This window comes from Saimiri boliviensis, chromosome 6 (genome assembly GCF_048565385.1).
Source record: "Saimiri boliviensis isolate mSaiBol1 chromosome 6, mSaiBol1.pri, whole genome shotgun sequence".
NCBI lineage: Eukaryota > Metazoa > Chordata > Mammalia > Primates > Cebidae > Saimiri > Saimiri boliviensis.
This window is the reverse complement of record NC_133454.1, coordinates 89,978,861-89,991,266: the sequence shown is the minus strand read 5'-3', so window position 1 is coordinate 89,991,266 and position 12,406 is coordinate 89,978,861. Positions and strand designations below refer to the sequence as shown.

The window sequence follows — 12,406 nt, the reverse complement described above, 5'->3', positions numbered from 1 at the left end:
GACATTTATTTAGGGTTTTGTGAACTCATACATTATTAGGATAAATTCTAATTTATATCAGTATATAATAGGCAAATATATAATACAATAAATTGCATTTTTTACATAAATACAAAATTTGAGGTAGGGCCTCAAGAATAATGACTTCTTAAATGAATAATGTGCAGTATATAATATGTACTCTATAAGATATATATGATGCATCATTTGCAACATAATATATTTTCTTCATGTATAGTTAATGAAAAAATATAAGGACCTGATTAGGGAACATATATTTATTCATGGGCAACAATACCCACAAAAGATGCCTGCATTTAGGACATTAGCCAAGTACACAATGTAAGAATTAACCTATACCTTTACTGCTCCATAATAAAGTGCAAAAAAAGGCAAAGGAGAGACAAAACAGTTTTTAGTCAATTAGTAAAAATCATCCTAACAATAAAATACACCTATAAGGCAAATGGTTACCTGAAGATGTATTTAATCCACAGCAGGCAAGTCAACCCACTGCCTGCTTTTCGGAGGTGATGAATACCCAATCTGAAAACACTTTGTTTGGCTGTGGGCTGCTCAGAGGTGACCTGACCAAAGACCACATTTCAAAACTACTTGGCCTTTCTGGACAATTGAAGCAAAATCCGGGAAAGATGGGACGCTTCCCTTTCACAAATCCTAAGGCCATTTTGTGGGGAAATGAGTATCAATGCTGAATCACCCACACATCTGCTCCCAGCCTGGAAGTTTTCTGCATGACACCCAGTGTGAAAAAGAAGGAAATGCTCATCCATTGGCTTTGGCCTTTTGGTCCTGCAAAACACTCTGCCACACAGCACGTCCTCTCTCAAGTCATCTGCCTCCAAGAAGCATGTCACAACTCAAATCGAGGTGCAACAACAGCAGTGTGATCTTGCCATCTCACGTTATATTGAACAACAGTTACTGTGCTAGCCTCTGAGAAGAGGACAATGACCTACAACCAAGGAACAAAGAGAAAAGAAAATCTTATTTTTAGGCATGGGAAAACCATGCTGACAGCAAAGGTGGACAGGAAGCTCTGAGAGACGTGAAGATAAGAAAACAAGAATGTAATTGAAGGAAAACTCAACTCCAGTGTAACATTAGCATAAAGACAACCCAAGTCCTATCTATTTAAAGGTCATCGTGTTAAACTCTTTAAAGTGCTGCTCACTGAAATATAAGTTGATTACATTTCTTACATATTAAAAACACACTGGAAATTTCAAAGACATTGAGGCCATCAAGATTTTGCATTGACCACAGACCTCATGCAATAATATATAAATACAAAGGAAAAAGAAACAATAAAACAGAACTAGACACATTTGTACCTGACAAACACAGTCCTAAAGATAATAAAAGTTACTAATATGCAAGACAAACATTTGCATAAGAAGTCACAATATCAATTGTTAAGAAATATACATTTTTTTCTCTTCTAAGGATATGACAGGGTTACTGTTTTTCACATATGGCTTTTTTTCTCTGAATGAGTTTCTGGCATTTGTTGATGTTATGAAATAATCTCACAAGTAGAAAATGCTCCACCATTCTACACAGTGAAACAATGGAAGTCTTTCCTCAGCTACTTGGTTTTTTTCCCCAGTCTGAAGGGAAATTTTCAGGTGGCAGTTTCTAACAATGTTACTCATTTTATTTTTATTCATTTTCTTCTTCCAATTGACTGTACATTTTAATAGCATGGAAACAATCCATTAGAAAAGCTAAATTTACAAGGTAACCATTTCCAGGTAAGTTTGAAACCTTTCACCTCAGAATGTCCCTTTAAAACAAAGGGAAAATTTGAAAACCATAGTGAAAGGTGGGGAGTGGGGAAGCTGCTAAGGGAGCAGCTACTGTGTCTTACCTGGACAAATCATAATTAACACAAATGTAAATGCCCCCAAATACAAAACACACAGCTAGCAACAAGGTCTCCATTCTGACAATTAAGTCAACTTTCAGTTTGTAGAAAACAAACCTCGCAGCGTCTGTGGGAACCACCCCCCCAACCCACCTTCTTTTAATCACAAAGGCAATAATTAGCAGAAATTGGGTCGTCATCCAGCATCAGACTGGAGTTTTAGCCAAGAGGCAAGAGGAAAGCCAAAAACCATTCATCCTGACACAAACATACCAGTCCCACGAGAGAATGCTAATTGATTTAAGCTCTTTTTCTCAACCTTCACATTGGAAAGCCTGCAGATAATTTCCAGGCCTAAGTTATTCCTCTCGGCTCCTCTGACTTTACCAGTTATCAGTTGGAGGGGATAATTTTGGGTACCATTATGCAACATCTGCTACAGTAGTTGAGGGCATCTCATCAATATGGCTTTCTTGGAGAAACCTGTGTTCATGGCAGACAGATGAGGCCACACCTCAGCTTCCTAATGCTAAGTTTAGGGGAAGCTCAGGGTTTAGTCTCTGTGATAGACTCGAGCAAGTTTAAGCTTTGGGAGGCAAGTGGGGGGAAAGGAGGAGAAGGAGAAGTGAGAACAAATACACACTGCAGACAAAAGACATGAAAACCTAAAGTTCAAAACCCATCTCTGTTTCCGGTTCTAAAACCTTTCACAAGCTACTCTTAAAACTGGAAGTTTATACTGATGTTGACATATGGCAATGATACTTGCCCTGGAAAAAGGGAGAGCTCAGTAAAATGAGTTGAGACTTTTTTTAACGAATGAAATCTTTTTTAAAGAAAATGTTACAATAAAGTCTGCTGTTGGGTTTCACTGCTGTTAAACAGGATGAAAATGTCACAACAATATACAAAATTTGAACGGAAAGCTTTGCCTGAGACCCTGTACTATGAAGACAAATGAAGGAAATGATTGAAATGATCTCCCCTAAAGGAAACAATTTTAGGTTTAGATATTATTATTACTGTAAGGGAAAATAAAATCCCCAGACTACACTATGCTAAACTCACCATTTCTATAGAATTCATAAGATATCTATAAGGACGGAAAACACCACAAGTACATACTACATGAACATGTGTCACATTTTAAAAATTTCATATATGCATGTTCAGGATACGAGAAGATAATAAAGGTTACACTTCGCCAATTTCTGCAGACATATGATCTGCTCTCATTAGAGTGCAGTTAAAATGAGTACTGTGAATAGGGAACTCTTAAAATTGAATCAGCTAAATGTAGTCTTAAAAGCTATAGTCTTAATTGGCTCACTTGCTACTTACCTAAGCTGTATTTATCAGAAAGTTCTATAAATACCATGTCCTAAAATGTACTACCAGTGCAGTGAATATTGTGGTTGCTTTCCACTCTCCAGTTCTTTGATTTCTCTAGGACCACAACTGGCATTACTGTGAATGAAAAAGTTAAGAGTAAAAATTGAAACGTTATCTGTCTTTTAAGAGCTTGTGTCCTATATATATAATATATAGACAAAACCAGGATAAGTCTTGTTTTCCCAGAGGTCAAAAGACAAGGTATCTACAGCTTGTAGAAAGACATTTAGAAGAGAAACACAGGATCATGACATTGAACCGTAGTTTTAAACATCATGTAGAAACTAGCATGGAGCTCTACTATGGACGTACAAAATGAGGCACACCTTCTGTGATGGCTTCTTGGGCAGAGGTGGAAGAAATAACCAAAAGAACTCACAAACGTAGTTATTTAAAGCAAAAACAAAACAGTTGAGGGAAGAGAACTGACAGTTCAATCAAAGTCACAATGTGCAGACTGTAGTGTCTGAGTTAGGGTTTACTGGGGATGGCTGATCCCAATGAAGGAAACAGATCCCCAGTGGTGACTGGAAATATAAACTTAATCACCTCAGTGGGGTCCAAATTGAATGGTCTTGTCTTACATCCAAAACATTTTCCGATCACAGCTGACTCTGAAAATAAAGCCTGTCTTGAACTTTTTGTGTCTGAACAAGATCACATTGCTCAGTTTCATTCAAGTCCAAATTAAGTCTTGTAATTCTGCCATTCTATATATGCCTTACTGGCACCCCCCCATGACATCACTCAGTGGATGCGTCTCTGTTGACCGAACCACGCATACCTACCAGCGCTCACCTAACTGATCCTCCCCTGCAGGATAAAACGTGTGCCCAGGGGACCAACCTGACCAGAAACAGTCACTGTGGGCACAGGCAAACAGCGCTTCAGGTGGTCTGTCTAGCTCTTTGCTACAGCATGCAACACTAGGCCTACTTTTCTACATAATCACTCTCATGCATGGATGTGAACCAAGATGTAGGGGAAAAGATGAGGAAAGGTGGGAGGAAAGTTATTGAAAACGTTGAAAGGAGGCAGAGAGGAAAAACAGGATCAAGTCTGGACCATCCCACACCACTGGACTAGCACTGGCTACCCAGCTCCAAATCCTTCACTGGCAGTTTGAGTCCCAGGGAAGAGGTTCCCAAGGGGTCGATCATGTTCTTGTAACGCTCCCCGCGGTGTTGAGCTAAGAATGGGCCCCAATCTGGCTGTGGCGAGCACACCAACTTCAGTCTCTGCAAAGAAGCCAAAGACAGACATGGTCACAGAAGTAATGCACCTTCCTCCCTTGGGGATAACCCACCCATCCCCAAACTGCTTATGACCACTCTGGCCAGAGTCCTTCCATGACCCAAGAGGCCCTCTACCAAGAGAGGCAGTTAGGAAGATCAGCCTTCATTAATTAGGCCAAAGACGTTAAGGAGGACACTTAGTTTGGGTCACTTGAAATTATTTACATCACCCTACAAGCAATATTGCAATTGCTCTGTGTTTGCCTTGCACAAGAGTAATAGAGGATAAAGGGCCCAGATTTTAATGATGCATTTTTCCCCTCCAAATGAAGAGAATCCACAGGCTTCTCTCTTCACTGCCAAACATAGCCTGCAAAAGACATGTGCTCGATTACTTTTGCTCTGTAGTCTCAACAGTGGGTTGCTACATCAAAATAATTGGATTTTGTTTAGCATATTTCTCAGGATATAAATGACCGGGAGGAAAAAAAATCCAACCCCAAAGATGCATCACCAAGAGTGAGCAAAGATTTTAATTATCTGTTGACAAAATACACGCTTCTGACTTGGTTTAGCAGTGTGGGTTCTTGCAGGCAAGCTAAAAATAATGGGAATGTCTCTAATCCTTCAGCTGAAAGTCTATGGAAAACATAACTTGACTGGAACGTTTTCTAGAAAAAGGAAAGAAAACATTTATAACTACATAAGAGGGAACAATTATATGTTTATTACCTTTTACAGTGAAGCTGGTTTTTATAGCTGTTAGTTTAATCTCTCCTTAATCATCAGTTTGTAACCTTTGTGTCCCGAATCCACCATAATAAATTTATATAGCCAAATCATCAGTTTAGAGAATTTTAGCCAAAGACAAAAGTAGTAGAGGCTAAACCAGGTTCTATTTAGAGGGAAAGAGATTTCTGGGTCAGTTGGTGGGGAGGCTTAGGTGGGGCAGGAGTAAACCATCCCTGGAGGCCCATGGGGCCAGTCATTTACCTCAAGGAAATAACAATTTCCTGAGGTTGGGAACTGGAATACAATTGCAGTAAGAAGACTCCTATACCTCCTTTGGCTAATTCTGTCTCCACTGTTAGTCTAATGAAAACAAAACTACCCCACCCAGCAGACTTTTGTGTTGTGCATCTACCACACGCCTGATTTCCATCCTCTGTCTCCCCTCTGGAGCCTCATTGGGATACTCCAGAGGCCTGGTCCTTTTTCATTCCTTTTTCAACCCAGCCAACCAAGAGCAAAGCCCAAACTGTTCTCTACCTTTTATCACCTCAGTCTAATCCAATGCCTCACTAACTGGGGGGCTTGTTAAACCATAGATGCCAGGGTTCCACTTCCCCAACACTCTGCTGGTTCAGTAGGAGTCTTCTGCCTGGAGTCTGATCATGTGCATTTCCAACACGTTCTCCGGTAAGGAGGATGCTGCTGGTCACTGCAGCAAACCCTAAGTAGCCCTGATACAGTCCAAAATGCCAGATTCCTGGATCCTCAAGACCGAGGCAGGGCTGAGCGATTCCTAGCACATGTTAGCAAGTGATTCCTCATAAATAACAAAAACCTGATGGCACTTCACTAGTGGCACAAGTGGCAGTCCCCTTCTCATTCACTCTGGAGTGACAGTGGGGATTCTTTTCCTTAGAGATGGAAAATGGATCTGGCAAGGGATCAATTGACAAAGAAAGACAAGTCTCATCTCATACAAGCCATGTCCTGAAATTCTCACTATATGCTATGGGAATAGAGACATTTTAATACACTGAGACCCTCAGCAATCCCTAACAGAGGCACAACAGGAGCGGGTAGTGATTTTAAGTTTAATGGTAATGCATGTTTGGGAGGAAGGAGGCTTAGACAGAGGAGCATCAGGGAAGGAGGAATCTGATGTGTGGTTAAAAACAAAGCACTGAGATTTAAATTGGATAAGGGGAGAGGAGGAGGAAACTCCAGGGAAGAGGAGACCTTCAGATCATTTATAAGCTGTCACCATACTGAGGACTAGCATAATAACAGTTCTGCTTGCAGATTGGCTGAGCCCCTCCATTAGATGAATCATCCATAATAAAAATAAGTTTAATAGAAACGGTAGCAGCTGTAATCACTTCATCACCAAGTCTCCCTCTTGAATAAGTTTACCAAATCTTTTGTTTTTTTTAACATGCAGAGCTTTCAGGGGCTTTCCCTTGGGAAGAATTGGGAGGGAAAGAGGTAGATAGAATTACCTCAATAAATCTTCCAGGAGCCAGATGCATTTTTATCACAAACATAATTGGGATCCAGATGACGGAACAGGCGAGCATTAGCCATCCAAGCACCATGGACCAGTTAGGATAGCGGTAAGAGCCATAGGTCATGGGCTCCCACTGGTAAAAGCTGAAGCAAAGGATAAACTGGAAAGGAAAAGTGACACACATGTTAGGGTGGTGGCGTGAATTATTCATGCATTCAACACTACTAAACTCCTGTTACGAGTTTGATGCTTTCGTTTCTATTATTTTATACCCACGAAAGAGTAGTAGTATTAATCCATCTTTCAAATAAAGAGACTAAATTTCAAAGAGATGGAAATGACACACACTGAGCTACTGACCCTGCATTTGCCAAACAATGGGAGCAGAGCAATGTGTGTGCATGTATATACCTACAGACAGGAAGAGAAGACAAGTTTAAAGGATATATACCAAGGTGACAAATGGACAGAGGCGGGGGGCTCTGTCACCCAGGCTGGAGTGCAGTGGTATGATCTCAGCTCATGGTAACCTCCGCCTCCCAGGTTCAAGTTATTCTCCTGCCTCAGCCTCCTTAGTAGCTGGGATTACAGACATGCGCAATCATGCCCAGCTAATTTTTGTATTTTTAGTAAAGACGAGGTTTCACCATGTTGGCCAGGCTAGTCTCAAACTCCTGACCTCAGGTGATCCGCTTCCCTCAGCCTACCAAAGTGCTGAGATTACAGGTGTGAGTCACTGCACCCTGCTGGTATTTTCTATAATGGGTAATAATCAAGCTTTTGTTATAAGAAAGAAACCCAGGCTAGGTGCAGTGGCTCACGCCATAAATCCTAGCACTTTGGGAGGCCAAGGCAGGTGGATAACTTGAGGTCAGGAGTTCAAGACCAGCCTGGCCAACATGGTGAAACTTCAACTCTACTGAAAATATAAAAATTAGACAGATGCGGTGGTGCATGCCTGTCATACCAGCTACTGGGGAAGCTGAAACAGGAGAATCGCTTGAACCTGGAAGCTGCAGTGAGCTGAGATTATGCCACTGCATCCCAGCCTTGTTGATAGGGAGAGACTCCATCAAAAGAGGAAAAGAAAGGAGAGGAGAGGGGAGACCCATTAGGTTTATGTATTTTTATTTTTAAAAAATTTTATCTGTTTTGCTTTCTTCTGGAATGAGAAATGGCCCACATCCAGGAACTGCCACTAACGTTGGCTGAGTGAGATCCAGAGTGGTCCCCAGGCAGTGACTGAGCTGGAAGCTTGGACCCATAATAAGCTGTGGGACAAAGAGAAGGGATGCACCGCTCCCCTTAAATGACTCAAGGAGAACAGGCATCATCACCACATGGTGAGCTGTGAGCCCAGAGACCAGCAAGCTGATCTTGGCCCAACCGCTAATTAGCTGAGGGACCTTTATGTCTCAGACTTCCCTGCTATAAAATGGATATATCTCACTCTGTGTATACAATACAGGGGTTTTCTGGAAATGATAATTTGGTATTTACTCATGAGTCCCCCCTCGATTTTAAGAGGGGTCATGATGTGTTTTCTGCCCATTAACTCCTATCACTGCACACTTGGGTTAGCAACAGCCATGAAAACTGAAAACTTGACCAGTGCAGCTAAAGAGAAATAAAGGAATACATGTGCTGAAAATAAAGGCATCTAGGTCAGGCATGGTGGCTCATGCCTGTAATCCCAGCACTTTGGGAAACCAAGGTGGGTGGATCACAAGGTCAGGAATTCAAGACTAACCTGGCCAAGATGGTGAAACTGCATCTCTACTAAAAATACAAAAAATTAGCCAGACATGGTGGTGCAGGCCTGTAATCCCAGCTACTTGGTAGACTGAGGCAGGAGAATAGCTTGAACCCAGGAGGCAGAGGTTGCAGTGAACCGAGATTGTGCCACTGCACTCCAGCCTGGGCAAGAGAGTGAGACTCTCTCAAAAACAAGAAAAAAGAAGAAAGAAAGAAAGAAGAAAGAGAAAGAAAGAAAAGAGAGAGAGAAGGAAGGAAGGAAGGAGAAAGAAAGAAAGAGAGAGAGTGAAAGAAAGAGAAAGAAAAGGAAAAGGAAATAGAGACATCTTTAAAAAAAAAAAAAAAATGGAGCCAAGGTTCTACCTTCTCTACTCAAGCACTTGGGGAGAAATTTCCCTGAAAATTGTATGGCTCCTGGTATTCACCCTGCCCATAGCAACATCATCCTAGAATAATTTACCCATATAAATCCTTTCCTCTTCTCCCCACCCTTCTCTTCCTAACTTAAACCACAAAATAACTGCCCAAGTGATTGGAAGGAATTTTGCCAGGAAATGTATTACATGAAAGTGTTTTAGAAAAGTGTGAAGTGCTAGATGAATGTAAGGTGTCTGTATTATTGCTGCAAAGCCCAAGCAGCTGGGATAAGTGATTATTTTGATACAACAATAATTCAATATATTGATTCAAAGCAACATAAGCCCGAAGACAACTGATGAAAAAAAGTCTCCTATGGAAAGAGATGTCTACTCTAGGCCCCTTTTTAAACAGTTGTCCCTAGAGTTATAAGCTTTATTAACCAGTCTATTGGAAGTCTGGCCTAATGTAATTATGGGAAGCTTCTCCATTTCATTTACTGTATAAATAGCAATACATCTGCTTATGTGCATATGTAACTCAGTAACATGATATGACTATGTATACAATAATTGCATGGAGAATATTTATAGCTCTATAAATCCATAAAGGCGTATATAAAAATGGTCAATTTCATTTCAGGGTCTCCAAAGTAATTTAAACCCATAATCTTAGTCTATTCCTGCACAACACAAAAATCCATTTTATAAAAGGGCAAATAGCAAAAAGTAAGTGTTGGGCTAAGTCCTCTGACACTCATTTCCAGTTGCACAAATATCACATCAAACTTATCTGTGCAAATGTGTCCTTTGCCATAAATTTCCCTCTGCCAGGTTAACTTTGATGAAATCCTGTCCTTGGCTGGGACTAGCCATGAGAGATAATGATTTAGCCACTGAATAAGGTACTTTTCTTTTAGCAAGGCGGGGATGGCAGTCAAAGAAAGTGCTGGAGGGAGACTAATCAGCGGACAATGATGATGGAGTTGACCCCTTCAAATTTTTCCTAGTTCCCAGCCAACACAGAGGGGAATCTAGTTCAGGATATTTTCTGGGACCTCTCCACAGCTTTCTAGCATAAGATTTGTATTAGAAACCAAGTAAAGCACAATATAGGTGAAGAACTTTCTCAAAAAACAGAGCGAGCTCCTAAGATTCCTCTTCTCTGACATTCTGCTCACAAAAATGATTAGGACTATTTGAATCCAAACTGGCCAAACTCTAATCAAAGATGAAAGTACTAGCTTTTTAAAAATAACATGTAGGTATTGGCTTGAAGCTTAGACAGCCCCGGATTCAATGCTTGGCTTCGTCACCTCCAAATCTAGTGGCCTTGGGCAAGTTCCTTGACCTCTCCAAGGCTCAGTGCACGCATCTGTAAAATGAGAGAGGAATCACCCAGCAGAGAGAGTGGTCGTAAGCTCCAGAAACAATGATGATAAAGTGCCCGCCTCATATAGACCACAGCAAATAGCAGTGCTGATTATTACTATGTGAAATGTTTCTCCAGAGTGTAATAAAATCCCCCGAAGCATAGTATCTTTGGGGCAGGAAGAAAAGGAAGAGAGAATCTAGAACAGGTTCTAACTTAATTTTAGCCAAGCATGAGTCATGAGTGGTAGGATCTGGAGAAGACGGCAAAGCATAGTATAGCTGGGACACCAGAGGCCTGAGAGTCTGTGTGCTCACCCCACCGATTCGGTAAATCTGAGTTCTTCACATACATCCCAGTCCTGAATTCAAGAGACCGAAAGCCTACCCTTTTCAACCCTTTTCAGCTCTCATGCCCCAAATCTGGTGGGACTTTTCAGACAAATTGCAGACTCTCAAATATGGGTACAGATGTCAGCCTCAGTATGATGTTTGTGCCGACACAGAGGGAGATCCATGCTGAACAATTTTTCTATTTACATTTCTAGCTTTTCAGAAAGAAATTGAGATGTTCTGATTAAAACACATGAAGGAAAGGGAGAGAGGGAGGGAAGGAAAGAAGAAATAAAGAGAAAATACATTCCCTTTGCAGTTTTATTTTCATCCTGTCTTATTTTCCTTTAGCGAAACTGGTACCATGAGTAATAAATGAAGGTCTTAATCTGGTTTGTAGTGCCACCTCCTGGATTCATTGGGAATTACAGCCAACATCCTCCAGCATTCTCAAAACTACGCGTGCACAAGCCAGACAGGAGGAATTGCTGTGTCTGCAGTGCGAAGTGGGGCAAAGCTGGCAGCTTCTAGCACAATAAAAAAGGTGACAAAACGAGTGTAAGTCCCTATGCAGATTTTCTGATACGAGAAAGGCTCTTATCTTTAAGAAGGTCAATGTCAGATGATCCCAAAATGTCATCACACTTGAAGATGACGAGGTAGTTCTCAAAAGCGATAAAAATTAGCATAAAAGTTTAATGCTGTATTACTTGTAGAGAAGCTGTGTTGAACAGCGATTAAGAGCATGGATTCTAGAGCCAGACCATTTGGCTGTTGCTAATTGTTAGATGTACAATGCAAGGCAAGTCACATCAACTCTGGGCTTCAGTTTCGTCATCTATAAAGTGGAGATAATTATAATGCCAACCTTGAAGAGCTGCTGTGAGGGAGAGATGAGGCTATACATAGGAAGGACTGTGAACAAAGCTTACAGCGTGGTTAGCACGTGAAAACGTAGCTGTGATTGTAATCTACTATTAGTATGTAAAGCAGACTGATACAATGGGAAATGTGCCATGAGGGTACTCCAGAAACCTGCGCATGAGTCCCAGCTCTGCACCTGACCTGCTAGGCACCTTTAGACAAGTCTTTTCAATTCTCCAAACTTCAGTTTTCTCATTTGAAAGACAAGACCACCACCCATCCCACCAGCTTCCAGGTTCACACACAGGCACGCACAGTTCAAATGTAAAACACCACATACATATGCAAGGTGCTATCTGCACAAGACAACATACAAAATCCTTACAGTTAAGATGGTTGGGGTTACAAATGCCCAGCAGACTTTCCAAAAAATGTTGGGCTGGAATCCAATCATCATCTCTATATCTTCACAGAATCGTTGCAAGCCTGCAAATAAACGAAGCAGAGAATAGGTATAAGGCACGGTAGCAGGAGGGTGAGGTGGGGGCAGGGCAGGCACTAGAGCCCCTCACTCAAGCACCATTGGCTAGGGCTGGCCCCAGCCCGGTATCAACATGACCCCGATTATGCAGGGAACCATCAGACAAATGACTCACTGCCGAGAAGATTAAGGCAAACTGAACACTTAAGTAGATACTAAATATGCTCTGTAGTGAGGTTCAAAAATGTCAGCCCACGGTGACATCTAAAAAGCTCAGTTCCAGCCTGGCCCCGGCTCTCGGCACTGCCACAACCTGACATCTCACATGTGCAGCTGTTTTCTGAGATGCTTAGTGGCAACTCTGGCAACACCAGTGAAGACTGTGGTCGATAAGCAGACTACATTCCGAAAGCCTTGGAATTCAGAGAGAGAATCGCTGCACACTGGCTTTTATCTCCCACCCTCCCAAGGACACTCTTCCAATGAGTCGTTTAT

The 12,406-nt window shown here is 41.5% G+C and overlaps 1 protein-coding gene across 1 annotated transcript; it reads right to left on the bottom strand.

The window, feature by feature from the left end:
- Positions 1-167: 167 nt before the first annotated feature.
- LOC141584869 (sodium- and chloride-dependent glycine transporter 2-like) lies at positions 168-6,905 on the bottom strand. The gene is made up of 2 exons (XM_074401238.1): positions 6,744-6,905; positions 168-4,518 (listed from the first exon to the last, which is right to left on the bottom strand). The coding sequence occupies exons 1-2, from the start codon at positions 6,873-6,875 to the stop codon at positions 4,363-4,365; spliced, it is 288 nt and encodes a 95-aa protein (XP_074257339.1). The 5' UTR covers positions 6,876-6,905; the 3' UTR covers positions 168-4,362.
- Positions 6,906-12,406: the final 5,501 nt, after the last annotated feature.